Below are 23,007 nucleotides of genomic sequence, written 5' to 3' on the forward strand. Positions count from 1 at the left end.
ATTTTGAAGCTTTTATATGTCGTATAAAGGGCGGTTGTTAACAAGTGGCTAAATGAGACTACTAAACGTCATCACGCCGACTCCTCCGCCTTTACAGCCTTGTTGTGTATACTCGCACTGATGCGACCTTGGTGTAGTTCCTTTATAGCCTATTGTTAGCTTTTTACTTCTGGGGATTGAATTCACACTTCAAAAATCATAAAAGCGATGTTCATTCATAAAGATTATCTTGCTGAACAAAACGTTTCAGTATCATAAACGTATGTTTGCCACAGAGCTTATTTACTGCAATAATCCAAAAAGCCAATGGAAAAATCCCATTGGCTTTTTGTCGAGGTAACCAGGGAGACACTAACTTCCTGGTTAGCTACAAAAAAATGTATTGATAGACAGGCTCACACATTGCTGGTTTTGGTCTTTTCGTGAGATTTGTTGACAATAACAAACATATTGGATATTGCCAGCCTTATCCTGTATGTGTCAGTACTCTCAAACATAAGAATAAAAGCTATTTATCAGATTTCCTTTTACTTAGAAGAAGAAAATATTCCTTAAGGTTTCTCAAGGTGGTTAAGAGTAACCTGAGGTGGAAATAATGAACAATGTATTATCCAAATCAGTGTGTCAGGGTAGGATAGTTTATATCTTGCCAGTTCTAGCTGCTTCTCTCTGGTAAACTGTTATATCCAGACACTTTTTTACCTTCCTTGTCAAATGTGGAACTAGATTTATTTTGTGGTTTGATGAACAATGGGGGCAGAGGTTGGTAAAAATCCTTTTATCTGATTTTCTTTCCTGCTCTGAGTGTACGCGTGGTTAATCATGCAATCACTTCAGAGCTGCTCTTAAAGGTTCCTCCCACATCGTTGCTGTAAGTAGGAGTGAGTAGCCAGATTCTTCACTTTTAGCACAGAACTTTTTACTGCTCTTTTGATCACTGTTGAGCCTAATTCCCAAAACTTTGATGAATATGCGAACTGGGTTCAAATGACTCAGACTGTTGCTTACTCCTACTTACCCATGCATAAATCCCTCTGCTTAGTTTCACTTCATATAAAGCTGTGATTCTACATGAGAGGAGAGAATGACTGTTTTCTCATATTGACTCTGCACTGTGTCTGTTTACTGGCTGCTTGTGCGTCACGTTCAGTTTCAGACAGCAATATGGATCAAAGCTGTGCGTATGATTAACCTTTTGGAGACGGCGCCCCTGTGCTTGTGTTCAATTCTCTGTAATTCTTCGGAGGCCAGAACCATCCCGCTGTCTGTCTGGTTATCCTGGGAAAAAGACACAGTTGGACATCATGTGAATTAAATTCTTTGGTTGACCCCGCTGCTGTGTGCAAAAACTATTCTTGGTGATTACCAGCAGAGAAAAATTCCCGAATGCCATTCGCCAAATGTCACATTTTCAACAGTTGCTAAGAAGATAAAGATGCTTACTTGAGTAGCTTTCTGTGGATGCATCTCCAGGGGCGACTCTTCAAATGTCTTCACCGTGGGCTGGCCGCCTGGGGCGGGTCCCACAAATACACAGCCGCCAAAGGGCACGCAGTTATAATACCTGATCAAGAGGTGGAGAAAGGATAATCAGATTAATACATGATAGATTCTACTGCTGACATACAAATACCAGGAGACTGAGAAGATAACGGTAAAAAAAAAAAAAGAAAAAGTGAAATAAATAGCATTTTATATTTAGATTCTTTTGTTATGAATAGGTTGTCAGTTGTGTGACTTTTTCAGTCAGTGGTCTGGTTTGATTCATTATCAGTGAGAGTCTATAGGCTGAAACTATTCAATATAAAAGATAAATCAAATCACATTTGAAAATACAGACACAATGATACATCTGGGTAATAAAAATGTTTTCCCGTCCCATAAAACATCTTATAACCAACAGAATTATCTTATCCAAAGGTTTGAAATACACTTCTCTTTTCCATTATGTCACAGTCTGACAGTGTGTGTCAGGTCATTAACACAATGTGGAAAAAAAAAAAGAAGAAGCTTTAAACGTTATTTTATCTCAGAGTTTTTCCATAATGGCTTGTAAAATCATATGTTTGCTTTTCAAATGACAATTTCCTTAAAACCTAAAGTAAACAATGGGAGTAGGGCTTTGTGATTTGATAGCAGTCGGACAAGAGTTATAAAACAACCTCACCACGAGGTCAATTGAGTAGCTGTACTAATTTAGTAGCTGGACCTTGCTCATTTAAAGGACCAGTGTGTAGGATTTTAGGGGATTCATTAGCAGAAAATGTAATATAGTATTCATAACTATGTTTTCATTAGTGTATAATCACCTGAACCTAGGAATCATTGTGTTTTCATTAGCTTAGAATGAGCCCTTCATATCTATATAGGGAGCAGGTCCTCTTCGAGGAGTCCGTCATGTTGCTTTGCCATGTTTCTACAGTAGCCCAGAATGGACAAACCAAACACTGACTCTAGAGAGAGACTTTTGCGTTTTTAAGGCCGCCATAGTGTCTTTGACACACTTGGAAAGGGAGAGGTGAGCGAAGGGGTATTCAGTTGGTTGCAATCTGCAACCTCACTGCTAAATGCCACTAAATCCTACACACTGCTCCTTTAAGATTTCTGTTTATGCCTACAAGTGCAGGTAAGAGTCCGTCTGTCAGGAAAAACTTTTTACATAATTTATCGTCATTTCCATTTAGTCATATATATCATTTCAATTTTCCCTGAAACATTTAGCCTAATAAATCTTTTCCAGCGTTCAAAAGACAGAATATATTATTCCGTCTGGGTTATTAAATAATGAATTTACAGTCAAAATATCAACAAATATGGACGCTAGTAATGAATAAATAATATAAAGGCATTGTGCCAGTAGAAATGGTTCCTGAGCCTCTAAGCAGGACACAGTATAAATACAGACTGCAGGTTGTTATTCATGTGCAGGTAACAGGCTACAGAGAGAAAACACTGCTGCTCTGCCACTGAGAAGAACTGTGTGTCTTTATTAATATTAACAGTTCAGACACAAACTCCATCAAAAGTTTCTACAGCTGTTAAAGCCGTCTGACAGCTGATCCAGCTGTGATCAGCTGCTGCCGTCATCAGAAACAGACGTCGCTTCACTTCAGAGGAAACATCTAATGTCTCTAAAAACACATTTCCTCGTTTCTTCTCTCCTTGCATCTTTTCCTCGCCTCACATCTCAGGTGGGAGGGAGTAAGACGCGAGGAGAGGAGTCGAGGAAAGGAATCAAGGAGACGTTTAGCACATGAAAAGGACCCCTTGTCAGCACATTTACATTCATTCAATGTTTCTGAACCCTTATTGGTGAATAGAAGTACAATATTCTTCCTACCAAGTCCTGCCTACGTCCAACCAGTGAGAGGAGCTCAGACAAAGCAGAGACCTGATAGTAGATGGGTTTTATGATTAGCCTATAGGCTCTTTGCCTGCCTGTTTACATTTGTATTTAAGCCTTTGTGGCATCTGTCTGTGAATGTATTGATAACTAGACACATTTTTCCACTACCTTCTTATCAAGCGACCACAATGTGTTTTTCAGGTTCTGCCATATTTAACATTGTATTCTATTTGTTTTCTACTGGATTTCCTGGTGTTTCTGTTTTCTGTACTGTGATCTTTCATCTTGTGGTGCTTTGTTTCTCCCTGCTGTTTTCTGACCAGCAGGTGATAATGATTTGAGTTGATTACAGCCTCCAGAAGAAATGGCCTGTTTTCCTCTTTCACACTTGCCTGGGGAAGAGCTTATTGATCGAAATATTGCCTTGAAAACAGAAAAAGAGAAATAAACTATTTATTTGGAGCTTAACGGTGTGCAGACCTCCTTTGTGTCCTGCAGTTAAGTATTTTTTTGTTGCACACTTGGGCCCTCTTCAGGAGCTCAGACAAAAACACAAAATCTCCCATGTGAAATAACCAAAACCGTTCTAACTTTGGCAGAAACACGTTGCTCATAGTAAAAGTCTTTGTTTAGAAAATTGATTTTCAGGGCTTTTAAAGCCTCTGATCACCCACACAAGTGTTTTCAGTTAATCTGGCTGATTAGACCTCTTCTCAGGACTGTGTGGGTGTGAATAAACGAATTGATCATCTTCCTGAGTCTCCTGTTAGCTTTGTTGAACCTTTTAGAGTGGGACAAATTACACCTTTCTCATTCTTATTGGTAAATGAAGATTTGTGAGCCAATAAATTCCCATCATGGCTGCGCTCACCTTCAAGCTGAGCAGAGGTCTAATCAGCAGTGAAAACACATGTGTGATGTTCAGAGGCTTTACAGAATACAGGATGTATTTATGTATATATATATTTATTTATTACACGGAGGTGTTGAGTACTTGATTCTGATTGGTCAATCACGGCGTTCTGCGGTCTGTAATTTCTGTATAGCAGACCGTTGCTATGGGTGCTGCTCTGATGTCGGACTCTGGTGGACCGTTTTTGTGTCAAAATATTGATTTCTTCAGTAATTAGCCGTGTAATAAGCGGGATAATGTACAGCTAGCGGGTCATTGTTGTGAAAGAATCCCCTTCAGGGCGATGAGAGACCCTGACTCGAATCGGAGGGGATTCTTTCACAACAATTACCGGCTCGCTGTACATTATCCCTTATATAAATGTTAGTACCTGGTGGGTAGAGTGTTACAGGCCAGTCTCAGTTCCTCCTCAGATGGAGGGCGTGATGAGGCCTGTGAGAAACCATCATCCTCTGAGCTCTGTGAGTGGTTCAGAGGGATGTAGTCCTTCCCATCCTGATGGGGGAAACAGAGACGATTTCAATCAAGACCTGAAAACTCTTTACAAAACTCAATTACACATGCTAGAATTAATGGCCCAATCCCAATGTCCCCCCGAAGGCCTAAAGCCCTGGACCATCAGGGACTTGACTGATGTCCCCTTTTAAATGGTTGAGTGTGAGAGGCTTGAAATGGTATAAATACGAATGGGACAGCACTTTGCAGCAACATATCACATTACCTTGACGACGCCAATTGCAGGTTTTTATTTTACGCATTTTTACTGCCTGATTTGAATGTCTTCCAGGCTCTTGTCTTACGAGACGAGAGGTAGACTAATCAAATTTACTTGTTTTTGTCAAAACAGAATCATTAAGCAAAAGAAATGGTTGATGAATAAACCAGGTGAGTAATATTCCGTAGCCTGTGCTTACATTCCTCTGATTTCATGTGTGTTTTATGATCCATCTTAAATCCTTAATGCTTCTGTGTAAATTTAATATGCCAAACTGAACACCCATGTGCCATCCTCTTTGTTCACCTTTCTTTAACGCCTCCGGGCTTCCTTTGGTGTAGCCCCGTGTTTAATGTCCCAAAGCTGTGAATTGTGGGTAACTCCCTCAGACAAAGTCTGCAGAAATGTGGACTTATGGAAAGTGTTCATAAAGGGCGCAAAATGTCTGTGAGAGAGCCCTCAGGCACTTGATGATTTGACCGTGGGACAGCCCTAAACCCTCATAGAGGTTGCAGTAATGCGCCTCAAAGTCTGTGAGTCTGTGAGTGTGGACATTAGGATTGGGTCATCGTCTCCCCAGCAGTGAACTTACAGGTAGGCTGTTGTCCTGCAGCAGGTCTCCCAGGATCTGCACCAGGGCAGGGAAGTTTGGTCTTTCTTTGGGTTCACCGTGCCAGCAGGCCAGCATGATGCCGTATCTACCAGCAGAGGGCAGCACAGTCACAACAAGCACCACACTGAGGTTTGCAACTTCTCTCACTCACTGATATGGCTGCAAATGTGACACTATTATCCTCATTTAAATGTATAAGTTAGTCAAAGTTATGATATTTAAGGGTATATTGTTGCGTGCCTTCAGGATTGGCTCAAGAAGTTAAAGGACTATAAATCGTATTTGAAAGCAAAAGCTGAGAGAGAGAATGAATCAAAGCCTACGCTTACATTTCAGGGGAGGCGGTCTCCGGTGACCTCATCCTCACGCCATCTTTCAATCGTTTGCAAAAGTCTTCGTCAATCTGTACACCCGGGTACGGAGACGCGCCTGAGGGCGGACAAAAGAAGATGGAACATTAATTAACATGCCACAGATAGGAAAAACAAGTTACTGTGTTTTTTGGATAACAGTGATGAAGATTTATTCTGCCTCTAAAAAGTTTTGTTTCCTAATTGCTCGTGGCAGGGACAGAGATTGATGGACACTTGTGGAGGAGATCATATTCAAAACCCTTTGATTTTTTTATACAAATGATGAAATGAGTGTGTTTACCCAGTGAGAAGATTTCCCAGAGGAGAACTCCAAAAGACCACACGTCACTCCCGCTGGTGTACACTTTGTCAAAGATGCTCTCTGGAGCCATCCACTTTAGAGGCAGGCGAGCCTGAGAGAACATTGGGAGTTTAATGTTTCCCCACAGACTGATAATAAACGTGGAAATAGTGAGTGTGAGGAGGATGTCCTACATTGCCTTTCCTGACGTAGTCGGGGTCTTTGTATATGTCTCTGGCCAGGCCGAAGTCACAGATCTTCACGATGTTGCTCTCTGACAGGAGAATGTTCCGGGCTGCCAGGTCTCTGTGGATACACTGTGGGTACACACACAACCACACATACATCATAACGCTGCAGACAGGTGTGTGTGTGTGTGCAATTATATGTGCATGCATTGTTTCAACCTTGTGTGCTCTGATGGGTGAATTACAGATATGATTTGGAGTAAGTAAATAGCAATTTGGTTATTTTAATAATCTGTTCCCTTAAAATCTTGGTGTGTAGGTGTGTGTGTGTGTGTGTAGGTATGTGTGTTTGTGTTCGTCTCTGTGCCAGTTTGTAACTGGGACTGGATTATGTCTCGGCCAGACTGAGCTCTGTGGAAGCAGTGCAGGAGATCGACATCATTCACGAAGCTGTCGAGTAAATGTGCCTACGGGGTCACGACTATGAGTCATCCGCTCAGATTGTTGATATTCATTATAAATTATAGCCGCTTTCGTTGTCACCATTTTAATGTCATTATTCACCCGATTACCAGCGGATTCATATGAGAGATCAGCTCAACAACAACTCGAAACCACAGTTTGTGCAACTCTTCACTATTTGGATACAGTGTTTTAAAGTGCTGATGAACTTAAAAAATCTCAGCTATCTGTGAAAAGCAAAAATCAAACCAAATATGCCCTCTTTAGATCTACATTTGTTTGAAAGTACATTACCTGTACATTAAATAATCACCAAATGAAATAAGTTTGTCATTTTCTATATTTTTATTTAATTAAATGTTTGGTATAATTATTTATTTAAATTTAATTTAATCCAATTAACTTAATTTTGAAGTTAGATTTAATCAAAATTTGTATTTAATTTAATTCAATTTATGAGTCAATTTAATTATTATATTATAATTATTTTTTACTTGATTTCATTTAGTTTCATTTCATTACATTTTAAATATAATTGAATCCGCTATTTTTTATTACAGAATTATATTTTTTAAATCTTTTTTCTAATCTGATTCAATCTGTATATACACATTTTCATGGTATGCTGTTTTTGTAGCGAGTCCAAGATGTTAAAGTGCATTAATTTCTTGTAGACTATCAGAAATGAATGCATTTAATTAATTTGGCAGAGGCCACTGCCAATTAAACACCAAAGAGGAAGCAACATGTTTTTCCAAAGTTGCATTTTTGTTTCCTAATTAAACATCCACAATTTGTTTTAATGCTTTACAGCTGTGAGGAGCTTCTTAATTTCGTGGGTGCATTGCATTATGGGTTGGTAGTGTCCTTCAACAGCACATGAAAACAAATCAATTGGATTTATTATGGAATATATTTAACTTAATTATCTAATCTCCTGTGTAAACACACTCCCTACTCAAAACCTGTTTAGCATTAGTATGCAGTATGGGATCTAGCTCTAGTTTATTGTCACGTGGTTAATTAACAAGCACAAAACTGAAAAGCTGAATGATCCAGGCTATAACCTACTGCCTCTGACACCAATCTGTGGTGACAATTCACCACAGCTTCCTCACTAATGCTCTTTGTAATGTTGACAGTTAACCTTTCTGGAGGCCAGGAACTCCATCCCACGTGCCACCTGGAAGCTGTAGCAAATTAGATCTTCTATCGTTAGAGGAGTTTTCCACAAGTCCTCCACTGGAGAGAGAAAGATGAGGGGAACGGAGAGAAAAAGAAGGAGAAATTAAACTACAACTGTAACGAAACAACAATTTAAATAATCTGATCTTGTGAATTACTTACTTTTCTCCACAGCAGGAGTCTCATTGGGCGTGTTGGGCGACGGACTCTGAGGACTGGTGAGCGGGGAGGAGGGTGGAGAAGGAGGGTGGCGAGCTCTTTGGTCCATTTGACCCGCCTCAATCATCCGTCTCACCTGGCTCTGAGTTTTAGGAGAGCGATCCTGTTTGAGGAAACAATTCAATGTGTCATCTCCGAAATCAATACCAAAAAAAAAAGAGTTAGAAAATGCTGTTCAATAAAGGAAACAAAGCAAAGAAGATTTTCTCTGCAGTCACATTATCGCAGCAGAAGAAACAAATGGAAAACAGCAGACAGTGCTTCAGTGTTTTTAGTGTTTTGGATACCCTGTACGGGAGGAAGAACTCTCTCTTGGCTCGTAGGAAGTTGGACAGATTCCCGTACTTGCAGTATTCCACTATCACCATCAGCGGACCTGGTGATACAAACACTTCAACTGTCAGCTTTTATCATGAGAGTACTGTAGGAAAAAAGCTACCTATATTGCAACACACTTTACATTGTATTTCTACTTGATAAAATTCATTCAAATCATCTCTGTCTCTTGTTTTTTCACACCTTATTATAATTATTAAATTATTAAAATAGCGAGAGCTGGCATTCTGTAAGCGTTTCCTGGCTGGGATTAGCTGCGGGGTTAAACTGCTGTTTTTGTGTATCAGGGTAAACAGGGTTAAACTGATCCAGATGTGCGCCCCTCAAAAAAATGTGCTCTATAGGTCAAATTGATGTACGAGCATAAAATTAGTGGCGTCAAAGAAAAACAGAGGCGACTGTTTGACTTTCCCAGTTGGGTTGCTCTAAAAAAAATGGTTGCAGGGGGTGGACAAAATAATGTAAACACCCATAGAAAAAGGATTTCACTCAACAGGACAAACAGCAGAGCTAAAAAGAAATCATCTGTACCCAAATTACAGGTGTATGTTTAAAAAAACACTAATATTTTACCTGAATTTCAATTAAATATGCCAAAGGAAAGAGTCTAAAAAATCATGACAACATATTTTTCATACAGACGAAGAAGAGCAACGATTAGACGTTGAAACTAACTAATTGGTCAAAAGTCTTGAAATTTGGTATTAACATACTTTGGGCAAATATCTAACAGTGCAACTTTGAAATGTTTAGTTCACAGGAAAAAATACACTTTTATTAATAGTCAAAGTCAGGATTTTTGAAAAATGAGGAAAATCACCAACATTGTGTTTATCAAATCTTTTTCATATCATTTTTTTTACACTGCATATGAGTGCATATATTTGATATTCAACTTGTTATGAGTCCATAGATACCAAATACTTGATTGTGTTACTTGTACTTTCTGAGATACAGCCATTTTCTTATCATACTATATATAGTATTTGGGCACATGGGATTACTAAAATATAATGGAGTCCGTTACAAAAACAGCTGTCCCATGTGGCCAAAGACTAGATATAGTATGATAAGAAAAACTCACTTTTCAGCCAAACGCATTGACCGATTCTTTTTAGGCGAGCCCAGAGAACACTTCCACGACAGGAAATTCAAAATGTCAGTTGTGGGCCCAAATGGGTTAATCATTTTTCATGAGGTGTCACAGTTACATCTATGTTAACATACAGTATATGACATCAAACACACACGTATGAAATATAATACATACAAATCTGTACTCACCATTTGGTTTGGTGCAGGCTCCCAACAGGTTCACTACATTCAGATGGTTACCAATGTGAATCAGTATCTTTAACTCTGACATCAAGGCCTTGTGCTCACTGGCTGTGGATCCGTCTGAAACATTATGCATATAAATCTTATTGTTTATGTTTGCATTGTTTATCTACCAGGTCATATTTTACATATATCAGAGCCGCTTAGCTAACTTTGTGCATCAGCGGCTCCTTACTCACACACAAAGACAGATCTCACCCTTCAGCATCTTGACAGCCACTGTGTCCAAACTGTTGCTCTTGCTGATGCCGTAGATTGATGCTTCGATTACTTTTCCAAATGCGCCGTGGCCCAAAACCTTTCCTGTGTCAGGAGAGAGAACAGGAAAAAAAACCCACAGAATATTCATGCTCATTGATCTATGCAGACTTGGTTTGAGTCTCAATGGAATACACAAACAGCCGTGGTCAGGAGCAGTGGCAAAATGTAAATGCATCTGGCAACCATATAGACGAGAGAAGGGTGGGGGAATTAAAATCTCAATTGCAGCATTTGGAAACAACGTGTTCCCATGAGTTGGGAGCCGTCGTGGAACAGATGCTTTTCCTCGGGGCGTTTTTAAAAAGCCGTGCTGGGAATGAGCACATATTTAACATTAGCACTTTACTTGGCAGCAGTTTTGCCCGGCTGGCTGCGGTCCAAACTCATGCCATTAAGGATTCTGGAAATGGAAAACTAATTCAGTTTCATCCATCTATTCACTCACAACCCCCTCACTCCCGTTCACTCGTTTATCCAAACGTCCATCCATCCTTTTCTCCCTCCCTTCACCACCGCTCACCCAGTCGGAGTCTGTCTCTGGAGATCTCCCACTGCGAGGAGTCGTAGGGCAGGTATTCACACTGCTCATCCAGAGGCACCTCCCCAGGGTCCATGATGATTGACAGATAGCCCGTCTTTATGTCTGCCGGGTTAACCTGGAGTTCAGAGAGACAGAGAGCTCATGTCAACAACGATGACTCTAGTATGTGTTGAACATGTAGTTCTGGCAGCTGTGACGTTTTCTCTTCACTCTTCTAAGACGTAGGAACATTTCTATCATACTCAGGATGATACAACCTGATTTTAAGCTGGAAGCTAAATTGATTTTCATATTTCCTGAAAAGTTTTCATCCATTTACAAATGAAAAGCGTAACCATTTCACTATTGGATGTCTTTCAGGGCCAGCTGCTGGCGTGGGCGTTATAAGTATAATGATGACACTGTGTAGTTAAACACCTGTAGCCACCAGCAGCAGGATTATGTGCATTATATCTGCAGTCTCCTTTCATGTACAGTCATAAATTTACGGATTTCACAGATTGCACAGCGGTTACCATCATTAACTATTCAAATCTTCATACACAATGAGATCTATTGGTAACCCACTCTCCGTGCCATACAGTGAGATTATTCATAAAGCAAATTTCCAACCACTATTTCATCTTGATAATCTAATTATATAATGTGAGATCATTAAAAGGGAGTTCTCGGTTTATAGTTTATAAATGGTTGGTTGTTTTTTTCATAGTATTAACAGTAGTGGCATTGTTATGCATGTGTTTACCCTCATATGACTAAGCAACCTTTTAAATGAAGTAAATAACAAACATCCAGTCGAGACAGTAACAAAATAAATATGTCTTTAGATGTGGCACTAATTATTTTAAAAAAATAACTTCACGTTCTGTCACCATATGCCCTTAAAATTTGGGATGCTGTATATTAAAGGGATAGTTTGAGTGTTTTGAAGTGGGGTTGTATGAGGTACTTATCCATAGTCAGTGTATTACCTACAGTAGATGAAGGTCGGCACGCCCCAAGTTTGGCGTAGGAGACAGGAGTCACCGTATGGAAGCAAAGCAATGTACTGCTGTGGACGGGGCCGGCAGCAAAACGTACCTTAGCCACCTAAAAGAAAGGCCCGCCTAAAACAATCAATATCAGTTTAAGTGTATGCTATATTTAGAATATTTTCACCAGTTTATCTTAGCATGAGACAGCTATTTATGTTTCCGACGGGGACTGAAGCCATTATCTATGCTCTCGCTAAAGCAACCAGACGCTATTGAAAAAAAACAAAAACAGTAATTTTATGTTGCAGAACAAGTTGTGTGACTTTGGTTAGTTCGGATTCACCAAAGACACACAATAGCATGAACAAACTAACCGCTCGAGGCAGTGGTAGACCAGCAAACCTTGAGTTCTGCGAGAAAAAAATCTCCATTTCTCCATTTTTTTCAATGGAGTCTGGTGAGTTTGACGAGAGCATAGATGGATACAACGGCTTAAGTTCCCCGTCTGTCTCACGGCAAGGTAAAGCGGTGAAAATATTCTAAATATAGCGTGCCCTCAAACTGATATTGATTGTTTTAGGCGGGCCTTTCTTTTAGGTGGCTAAAATACGTTTTGCTGCCGGCCCCGTCCACAGCAGTACATTGCTTTGCTTCCGTGCGGTAGCTCCTGTCTGCTTCTCCAAACTGGGGGCGTGCCGACCGTCATCTACTGTAGGTAATACACTGACTATGGATAAGTACCTCATACAACCCCACTTCAAAGCACCTGAAGTATCCCTTTAATATATGAAGTTCAGTATATTTATATTAATATTAAAGATATTAACATACTGCTAATATTTAGTAGGTAACTGGCTGTATATTCATCTTTGGGGTACTGTATATTTTTGCCTGTCAGAGATAACAGTTTTCTTCAGAATGCCAGGTTACCCCAGGTCTCCATATTCTTATCTTTTAAATAAATGTTGTTTTTGTTGTTGTTGTTGATTTTGGCCCATTTTAAGACCTCGCCCAGGGCACAAGTGAACAAAGGGGCAAGAGACAAAAAGCTAGAGCTACTGTAAGAGAGAGGAGAGAAAGAGAGCCATCTCTGCATAACAAGCCTCATCTCTTAATTAATTTGTTAATGACAGCACCACACTGTGAATTTCACTGCAGAGCAACTGTGTGAGACGATCCAATAAGTGACCAAGTGAGGAAAAATAAGAGGCAATTTGGGCCTCATTACAGACGCTCATCGCCTAATTGGACTCGCTCGCAGCAGATACGAGTATCTCTCCCAGCGGGTAGACTGCAGACTCTCTCAAAGATCAAACAGGTTGTGCTCTAACGCAGACAGACGCGTTGTGAGTCAGAGGTTAAAGTGTCTCCGTCACAGTCTGTCAGTCTCTCTCACAGACACAAACACACGGTGAAAAGTGGCGCCCTCTGACCCGCTTCGCATTGCAGAAGATGAGGATGAGCAAAGCCCAGAAGAAAACGGCGATGACTCCGGTCCCGATGAGGATAACGATCTCCACGTTGGCCTTGTCACTTGAACCTGGATAGAAATAAAGAAATAATAGATGTTTTATCTGAAACCATTTTATTCTCTTTATTTAATCTCGCATTGATTACATTACTCTCTACCAGCTGTAGGGGGTGCTAGATTACAAACTATTGATCATTCTTGCACGCTCCTTACATTGAACCCTTTAGGTTACATCAATGTGCTAAACAGTGGTTTAATCAATTCAGCCATTCATTATGAAAACACTTCCAGCGAACCCATTAACTTATGCACTCAATATGAATATGAAATGTCCCTGCAGTCAATGACATTGATTTTGACTGTGGAGAGCTGTACACAACAAAAACACAAAAACTACAGCTGCAGTGTAAAGTGTGAGAGGTGAATGGCTAAAATCCTGACATGTACTTTTTGATGTGAGCTCCAGGGCAACTGTGATTTCACGCCTGAGGGCACTCGAAAAAAAGCCTGTCAGCGGTGAGTGGATTCAGGTGTCTTTGGGGTTGTATGCAACGGTCTGTTTCTGTGTGTGTGGCTGTCTCACCGATGACCCGTACGGCGGCTGAGGAGTGGACACAACCACGCCGGTTGCAGGCGGTGCAAGTGTAAAGGCCGGCGTCCTCCTCTGTAACCCGCTGGATACTCAGTGTGCGGTTCGAGTCCTGCAGCTGGATCCCTGAACAGTGACACACACACACACAAACTTCACCTCTCACATTGTAAATCAGGCAACGTTTTCAACAACATTTCTAGAATTCTTGTCACACCTTTAGACTCCAATCTATAGTGTTCATTTATAATCCCGTCGCCCTGAGAGGCGAGCCACATGTCCCAGCAGCCCCTCGGACTGAACCCAGAGCATCAGCTGTCACTCAGACCCGCATTGACCACCCCCTCCCCCTCCCCTCATCCCCTTCAGATGTTAAGAAGAGATCCACGCTGAGAAAGCTAATGAGCCGTATCTATCGGCCTGCAGGGTTTTATGCGTGTGTGTGGGTGTGCATATGTGCAGCAAACACATCCGTATCTGCAAGTATTCTTGTCGCTGGTTCTGTTTGACACTTTTGTTCAACGGTACGAGTGTGTGGGTGGGCTGATGGGTGGTTGTGTATGTTTGTGTGCGCCCCTGTTGGCTTTTAATAGCTGTATTGCCATTTATCATGACGGAAAGTGCAACAAAAAAACATCTGGCAGGAGTTGTCGCTCTCTGGGTACATATTAACAAAGCTTATTGTTTTGTGAAGCAGGAATGTAATACCCTTGAGATAGGAGTCCTGCTAAATTAAGATCCAGAGGGGCAAACTTTATGAGTAACTGGGTGAGAGTGTGTGCATGCATGTGAGGGTTGGCAGGTGGGCGGCTGCACTGTTGTGTAAACGTGTGCATCACCCATGTAGGTGTACCTGACATTTGGTGGAGAGGCTGGTTGTCTTTGAACCAGGAGAGGCGGGGTAGAGGTCTGCCCTCCACGTCGCACTCCATCCGCAGAGACTCAGTCACATTCACTGTCTGGTTGGTGAGGCTGAGCTTGTATCGAGGTGCCTCCGGGGCTAAAGAGAGAGAGAGAAAGAGAGGCCAAAAGGGGAGAGAGAGCAGGAGAGGGAAAAGGAAATCAACAAAAGACTGATGTGAACAGTGTAAACCCAAGGACCATAAATGTACATGATATTCACCGAAAGGTTTCACTGGATTGAAAAAAAAGGGCAAAAGTAAAAGAAAATCCCATTAAATTGTACATCTATTCCCCGGGCACTGATGTAAGGTTACAGCACACAACATGAATGAAGCAGGAATTTGTTTGTGCATTTCAACCCCGCAGCATCTCAGCTCTGTTTTCTGTCACTGTCGATGCTGTGCAAAACACCAGCTACTCTGTCTCTATTACCTATGGATGTGGGTATTGAGCTGCGTGGGCTTTTGTGAGTATTTTAAAGCCTCCAGCATCTCAGCACTAGCTTCCACTGTGACCTGCATGTGTGTTACGGCCGCCAAGGGTTCAGCTTTTTCTCTATAATTAGCTGTGATTGAGAGAGACTACTCTCCACGCGGAGGCGATGTGTCTGTGTCTGGAGCTTTCATCTCTTTTCATCTCTCACCTTTCACAGAGATGTATCTGAACAGGCACTGTTTCTCCCCGCTGCGCCTGCTCAGAGCCTCGCACATGTAATCACCCTGATCCTGCAGCCGTACGGATGGGAGGGTGAAGTCCAGGACCCAGCTGTTGGTGTGGTCCTGGAAGGAGAGCTGGCCGTCGAGGGCGTGCGCGTAGAGATGCACGCTCCTGCAGTCCAGCTCCTGGGGCTTGCCCTGCTGGTCCTGCAGGGCCCGGGGGTCGAGGCGGTACCACTGCAGCTGCTCGTAGGTGTAATTGTCAGCGCTGCAGCACAGGGACACTCTGTCCTGCTCCAGGGGATTCTCTGAGGGCTGAACGTCCACGCTGAACCCCTCGGGGATGGCTTTAATGATACAGAGGAGGGCAGGTGGGGTGGTTAGGTAACCTAACAAGACAGAGCTTGCACACTGGACATTAATGAAAAATATTACTTAAAGATCCCATATCGTGCTCATTTTCAGGTTCATACTTGTATTTTGTGTTTCTACTAGAACATGTTTACATGCTGTAATGCTCAAAAAAACCTTTATTTTCCTCATACTGTCTGCCTGAATATACCTGTATTTACTCTCTCTCTGAAACGTTCCGTTTTAGCGCATTTTGACAGAATTGCAACAGAATTGCAACAGAATTGCAACAGAATTGCATTGCTAGGCAACAGCTTGGGTCCATGTGTACTTCCTGTCAGCTGATGACATTCACATACACTGCAACCAGGAATAAACTGGGACACATTTAGAATGTTTACATTTAAAATTGTGTCACGGGTCTAAATATTGTATATTCGTGACATCACGAATGGGCAGAAATCCTGACAGCTTGTTTCAAATGTAGAGTTTCTGAATACGGGCTGTGTGTATTTCCCTGTGGATTGAGTGTTTCGATACTTTTACAGTATTTATATAGGACTTAAGCCTGCTTTATAATAAAAAAACATGAAAATCTCACTTTTTTATAATATGGGACCTTTAAAGGGTTGGTTTACACAAATTACAAAAAAATAACATTTACTTACTAAAATCCCATGATGCCCCCTGGGCTTGTGCCACATTCAATAATCCATCCATGTAGAAAGTAATGCTGCTGAATTTTCTAAATGTAATTTTCTAATGCTGCCACAAATACTGTTCATCACCATTGTAATGGGGTGAACTTCAGAGACAGACACAATTATCTGCATGGCTACATACCACCAGAAGGGATTTTGGCAAAACAGACCCTTTAATTATTCTGTGTTCTTATGTTGTCAAAGTGAAATCTAACCCAGCGTACTTACTGGTTACATAGAAGTAGATCAGCCGCTCTTCTTTGCCGACCTTGTTTTCAGCAGAACACTTGTAGATGACGGACACGCTGGCGTTGCCGATCTGAAGCCTGCTCACTATCTGTGAGGTGAGAAAAGGTGCATGAGGCTTTAAACCTGCAGTAGGTAGAACGTTTTTGATCATTGGGCAAAAATTCCATAATAACCTTTCAGCATATTGTAATTCAAGTGTCCTGAGAGACTTCTGCTCCTCCTCATGGTTCTGTTTTCAGGCTTTAAAAAATTGAGTCCGTGACGGGAGACTTTGGCCAATCACAGGTCATTTTAGAGAGAGAGCGTTCCTATTGGCTGTTCATTCAACGGAGGCAGCTGTCACTCACTCGCGAACTCCGATCAAACTTTCAAAGTAGGCAGTGCTGCTCAAATTCAAATCAATATTCTGTTACTGTAATGCCTATTTCTCGCCTCAAATGTTTTCAGAAACATCTTGTAGTGTACTGTTTAGCTGTAAAATGAGAAAGTTTGCTCCGGCTGGTGGGCGGTGCTTGGTATTTCCTAAACTGATCTCAACATGGCTGCCGGGTCACATCTTTCTAATTTTACAGCTAAACAGTACACTACAAGATGTTTCTGAAAACATTTTATGCGAGAAATAGGCATTACAGTAACAGAATATTGATTCATATTTGATCAGCGCTGCTTAGTTTGACCGTTTGATTGACGTTTGCGAGTGATTGACAGCTGCTCAGAGACGGCAAGCTCCAGCTCGGCTCTGATTGGTTGTTTTCCTCCAGTCTGTTAAATCTTGCAGATGCTATTAGGAGCACCGGAGGACACAGAGGCACATGATTTTTTTTCAGATTACCTGTCTCATGCACTACTGTCAGGATATAGTGACCGTTTTAATAAAAAAAAAACGGTTTTAATCGTATTTGCTCCATTTCTACCCACTGCTGCTTTAATTTATCTGAAGGAAACACACATATTCTAAAAGGAAGTGCAGTCATGATCTTGCGCTGACAGGCCTGAATCACTTGGGCGTGACTGAAAAACTCATCAGGACTTTTTTGCATGTGTGTTTCTGTAAGTTCTCATGGTTGTGGTTTATGTACAGTGCAGGCATGTGTGTGTGCACATGCGCCCCTCGCATGCGTGTCTGGATGTGTTTATAAGCAGTCCTTACAGGAAGTCTGCAGAGGAAGACTGTTCTAAATATTTCTGCCGTGGAAATGGCTCATGATTGACAAATTTTGTTATGGGGCTCAGAATTTGGGACGCTTGCATAAAAACATCACAATTCACGGATAAGTCCACTTACATAAATGTCTTCTTTTCTGGGCTACATCCTTATTATGGAAATTTTAATCCTATCATCTATAATGTAGTCATGTTATAATATTGTGATTCATGAGGAGGTGGGCTTTTACAAAGGATCAGATCAAACAGCGGTGATGAACCTTTTGTCGGCCATCCACCACTTCGACCGACGTTTCAATAGCTTGGATTTCATTCATGGCGTCTTCCGAGTTAATGTCCTGCCAGTTCTGACAGTCTGCGTTCCTGTCACTCCGGCCCTTCCTGTCTCGTCGGACCCTGGATAGAAACACAGACACGTTCATGACATCTCCCCTCATTGACATGCATAGTACAGAGCGGCCAGTGGGGGAGAATTCAGAAGCACATCAAACCAGACATCCCAAGGTTTTATGAGATTTTTTTTTGGTCACGCACTGGGTTGCATTTCAGACCCGAACATAAGCTCGCATCCCAAAGCCAAGGCAATTATGCTAAATGTCTTGGCAACTAATGGAAAAAAACTATGGTATCACTATCAATTTCTATTATGAAGATCCATAGTGTGAATATCATAGCAGAACTAATGAAACATGAAATGGAATTCTGTTTTGCATTTTCTCCTAAAGGCACCTCTCAGATATTAGCAGAAGGTGATCAGGGTCAGTTTCATTTTACTTTCTTCATAGTGTACAGACAGTATACATACTTCATAAATAAATAAAAATTATTGTTATTATAAAGAAAATCAATTATTTGTTAAATAATAAACCACTTTTAATTCCCTCAGAATATTTTATTGTCCACAAATTGCTGGTCATGATAATCAGTACAACCGCATTGCATTGATTTACATTCATTTCCTGCAGACTTCCCCATAACCTCTAACAGGGCCGCAGCTACCTTTACATACAGTATGTCAGGTTTTTTAGTGCAGACTCTGATATTTTTTTAGCCATGCTAACGGTGTGGCTGTAGGAATGGCAATGTTGACAGAAGTCGCCAATCCCGGCCAAGAAATAGTCCAGCACATAAACACAACCTGTGTTTTTTACACTTTGGTTTGTTGTATGAATTAAAGGGGACATATTATGCTAATTTTCAGGTTCATACTTATATTTAGGGTTTGAACATGTTTACATGCTTTAATGTTCAAAAAAATGCTTTATTTTCCGCATACTGGCTGTGCTGCAGCATCTCTTTTCACCCTCTGTCTGAAACACTCTGTCTGAGTACCTGCCCGCCAAGTCTGCTCTGATTGGTCAGCTGGCCCACTCTGTTGTGATTGGTCAACCGAACCAAACTCTTCGGACTCCGCTCCAGCTCCGCTCTAACTAGCTTTGTTTGAGTGTGTGCCAAACTAGCCGGTAGGCAGGTATTATGTAAATGTGCTACTTGGTGACATCACCACGTTACAGAAGAAAAGGCGGGACTTCAAGCAAGGCGTTTCAGGCAGTTCAGGAGCAGTGTTTCTGTGGGGGAGAGTAACTCCCTTTGGTGTGGACTTTGGGCTTTGTAACTTTGCAGACCTTTTACATGCACAAAAAACTATATAACTCACTAAAGGAAAGGGGAAAAGCACAAAAGCATAATAGGTCCTCTTTAACTAAAAACAAGACACCCGAGGACCTGTTTCTTGTACCCACATGGGAGTCCCCACAATTTGATCGTGTGAACATATAATGTGACTAATACAGACACCGTCCTCATCATACGAGACAATCCACTCTTCTGAAAGTAATTTCTGAAAGTAATAAAAGTTTTTCAGATAATGTTGCTCAAAACAACTGAGGTGAATTCAGTGTATTGCTCAAGGACACTTCGGCAGGCAGGTGGACTACTCTACATGTGAACTGAATTTCTTTTTTTCTGAAAAAGGAAATTCAATTCTTACTGTGAAAGGTCAACACAGCCATGCCTCAGTCGGCGCCCATGAAATGCCACATGAGCTGTACGTGAGACAGAACATGATAAACTGAACATCTGGAGCCAAAGTTGAGCCTCTAACACTTTAGCGAGTTTCTGAGTGTACACCATAGATTATATACAGTCAAGGGCTCACCCACATGGAAAGGTCAAGAGAACAGCAATAACTAAGCCTTGGAGGAAGATGGAGGCAGGTGAATATTGGAGAGATATTCAGCAGAAGCGGCCACAACAGCGGGGCTTATAACTGAAATCTGCTGTATATGGCTGTCCAGAGAATCCATTATATCATGTTGTGGGATTTAGCGGAGATGGAGAAGGGGAGAAAAAAACAAGAGCGATGCCTGATAATATGTGTGTGTGTGTGTGTGTATGTGTGCGTGTGTGTGCGTGTGTGTGTGTGTGTGTGTGTGTGTCAGTGTTTACGTGTGCATTTAAGCGTGTTTGTGTGTATATATATAGCACCCTGATGAGCTCAAACACACCTTTATGTGCATCTCTGACACGTGAATGAGCAGGTGAGCCTGCGTGTGTGTGTGTGCCCATGTATGTCAGAAAGTGCGACTGCTGTGTGAGAGCTGAACCGTGGCGGATCAGCCGCAGAGTAACAGCCACATTATTACTGTGTGGGGGAGGAAGCATGTTGGACACTGAACAGACACACTTTCCTTTCGTCCTCTCCTTCCTCTATTTGCTTCTCTTCAACCTTCCTCTTTATCTCTGCTCTTTTCATCCACCTCCACATTTCTTTCCCCACCGCCTTGTTCTTCTTCATCTCCTCCCTCTCTTCTTCACTCAGAGCCAGCAGATAATTTCACACTGACCTGTTCCTCTTATTTGGTCTTCATGTAACGCTTCATGCGTTGCACGACCGAACCTTATCTGCTCCCACACTGGTTACACAGAGTGTACAAAATATATCAGTCCTGTGTGTGAGTGTGTGTGGTTTTTCTTACAGTCGGCTCCAGGTGCTGTTGAGGACACACGGGCCCCAGGCCCGCCACTGCCAGCTGACGGTGGGAGCGGGGAGACCATACGCGGTGCATGTTAGCGTCTGGCTGCTGCCACTGGGGTAAGGACTGGACGGATCTGCCACTTCTTTCTCATGGATCTGTGGGGGAACTGGGGAAGAGGAGAGCCAATCAATCCATCCATCCAACCAGACATAATATTTAGGGGCACAAACCTATTCCAGCGTTTGTTAATTGGGCAGAACAAGGAAACACCATGAACTGGTTGCCAGCAGTGAAAATTACCCTCATATTCCTTAAACACAGCTATAGGAGAAAACCATAGACTGTAGCCTATCGATAATGGACGACAAGTCTCCACTTCCTCCGACTGCATAAAAGTTAAGCCAAAACATCCCGGATATGGGAGCTGCCTTCTTGAGATTTTGACATCATTTGGAGCCAGAGTCTGCGCAGTAGTTGGAGCCACAGTATCAAGGTCCCGCCAACACACCCACCCGAGCCAATCACGAGCCGAGCACAGCCGCAGCTTGTTAGCGTGACAATTCCCAAGTCTCCGGCTGCGCGACTACTTCACTCAGAGCAGCTGTCAATCACAGCTGTAAATCATGATGTCCCACCCCCTTTTTATAGCATCAAAAAACTAATTAAAACCAAACATATCAGAAAAATGAACGCTTGAACATATGTGTACACAAGTGTTATAAGAATTACCTAAAATGACAGAAACCATCTTTGGGAAAAAATTATTTGAGGTGTACTTTGACTTTTTAGTTTGGCCCATGTCCCATCCACTAACATGGAGGGGGCGGGTTTATGACCTATACTGCAGCCAGCCACCAGGGGGTGATCAAGATGTTCTGGCTTCACTTTTTGGGGGCTGTCATGTCGTCCATCTTTACATACAGTCTATGGAGGAAACTAAAACATGACTAGAACACAACTAGACTGCTAGAAAACAGAGAGGAAACCTTGGTTGGGATAAAATGAAGAGAACATACAAACTTAAAACACAAATGCATTTGTGTGATTTCAGTCTTTACTTCCACTTCAACTGGTACGATTACATCAAAATGTGGTGCAAATTTGAATCAACCATAAGTCTGCAAAAGAAAATATGTTTACATTGACTACTTTGCATTTCCAGGCCTCACAGCTCTGTCATTCAATCTGTCATCACCACTCTTTTGTGTATATTTTGCTTATTGATGCAACATTTCAGCTTTTATTTCAAATTTCTTAGAATATTTTTTCCACATATCCAAATCACACACTGATTGATATAACACGTTTTTGTATAAAATACTTTGTTCCTTACTTGGAAAACAAGTGAACCTCTAGAGTTTTGTAGCACGAATGTTAACTGTTGCACATCCACACAAAACATCTGGCGTGATCTCCGCTGAGGGTACACAGACCAACAGACTAGTTACCGTTGACGACAAGCGTGATGTTGAGCTTCCTCTCCAGCGCGGCGGCACTGTTCCTCAGCAGCACCGTGTAGATCCCAGAATCCTCCTGACAGACATCCTTAATCTCCAGAGCGTGGTTAAGGTGCATCCTCATCCTTTTTATCTTGAACTCTGGGCGCTGGTTTATCAGCTTTCCATCTTTATACCTGGACACAAAGCACAGGATAACCCTCCTCCAGATGAGTTACTCTGCCTCTAAATGAATCTGTAAACCTAAGCAGTATGGGGCCTAATTATGCTTTTGAAAATTGCCCATTAAATTTAATGAATACACGAGAGAGTCTCATCTTACCATTGTGTTTCAGGCGTGGGGAATGCAGACACATTTACTTGTAATTTGAACGACTTCTGGCCAGCCGTTACCTCCACCACAGGTCCATTTCTGTAGTTGAGGCTGATAAATGGCTTTTCTGGAAGAAGATAAATTCACTCATTTACAGTCTCAAAGTTCAGAAAAAGCTCAGCTCTTCTGAGTATCAAACACTCACCCCCTGTAGGCTCAAAACTTGAGTCGAAATGCCAACAGAGACTTCTCAAATCACTCCTCCGCTGTTTATCCATACAGTATCTTCACTTTATTGCCTTGCCAATTAATTGCTAAATACACAGGAAGTGGTTTGAGTAATTTCTATGGATATTTCAACCCATTTTCTTGCTGTGACTCTGGGTCACCACTGGAATCAGAGCCACCCTTCAGGCATACAGCGCTAAAT

General features: G+C 41.7%; 1 protein-coding gene across 1 annotated transcript in view; it reads right to left on the bottom strand.

Moving 5' to 3' along the window:
- The window catches only part of flt4 (fms related receptor tyrosine kinase 4), a 51,190-nt gene that overhangs the window by 1,566 nt on the left and 26,617 nt on the right, over positions 1-23,007 (bottom strand). Inside the window, exons 8-29 of the mRNA XM_037779785.1 lie at positions 22,587-22,704; positions 22,256-22,440; positions 20,808-20,973; positions 18,090-18,225; positions 16,645-16,753; positions 15,352-15,711; positions 14,659-14,805; positions 13,800-13,931; positions 13,179-13,285; positions 10,751-10,886; positions 10,168-10,272; positions 9,916-10,029; positions 8,583-8,671; positions 8,239-8,398; positions 8,039-8,133; positions 6,436-6,558; positions 6,242-6,353; positions 5,917-6,016; positions 5,567-5,672; positions 4,630-4,754; positions 1,444-1,564; positions 1,193-1,278 (exon numbers count right to left, since the gene is read on the bottom strand). Of these exons, the coding sequence (XP_037635713.1) occupies positions 1,193-1,278; positions 1,444-1,564; positions 4,630-4,754; positions 5,567-5,672; positions 5,917-6,016; positions 6,242-6,353; positions 6,436-6,558; positions 8,039-8,133; positions 8,239-8,398; positions 8,583-8,671; positions 9,916-10,029; positions 10,168-10,272; positions 10,751-10,886; positions 13,179-13,285; positions 13,800-13,931; positions 14,659-14,805; positions 15,352-15,711; positions 16,645-16,753; positions 18,090-18,225; positions 20,808-20,973; positions 22,256-22,440; positions 22,587-22,704 (2,932 nt within the window). The remainder of the gene's footprint in view (positions 1-1,192; positions 1,279-1,443; positions 1,565-4,629; positions 4,755-5,566; positions 5,673-5,916; positions 6,017-6,241; positions 6,354-6,435; positions 6,559-8,038; positions 8,134-8,238; positions 8,399-8,582; positions 8,672-9,915; positions 10,030-10,167; positions 10,273-10,750; positions 10,887-13,178; positions 13,286-13,799; positions 13,932-14,658; positions 14,806-15,351; positions 15,712-16,644; positions 16,754-18,089; positions 18,226-20,807; positions 20,974-22,255; positions 22,441-22,586; positions 22,705-23,007) is intronic.

Source organism: Sebastes umbrosus, chromosome 9 (assembly GCF_015220745.1).
Source record: "Sebastes umbrosus isolate fSebUmb1 chromosome 9, fSebUmb1.pri, whole genome shotgun sequence".
Taxonomy (NCBI): domain Eukaryota; kingdom Metazoa; phylum Chordata; class Actinopteri; order Perciformes; family Sebastidae; genus Sebastes; species Sebastes umbrosus.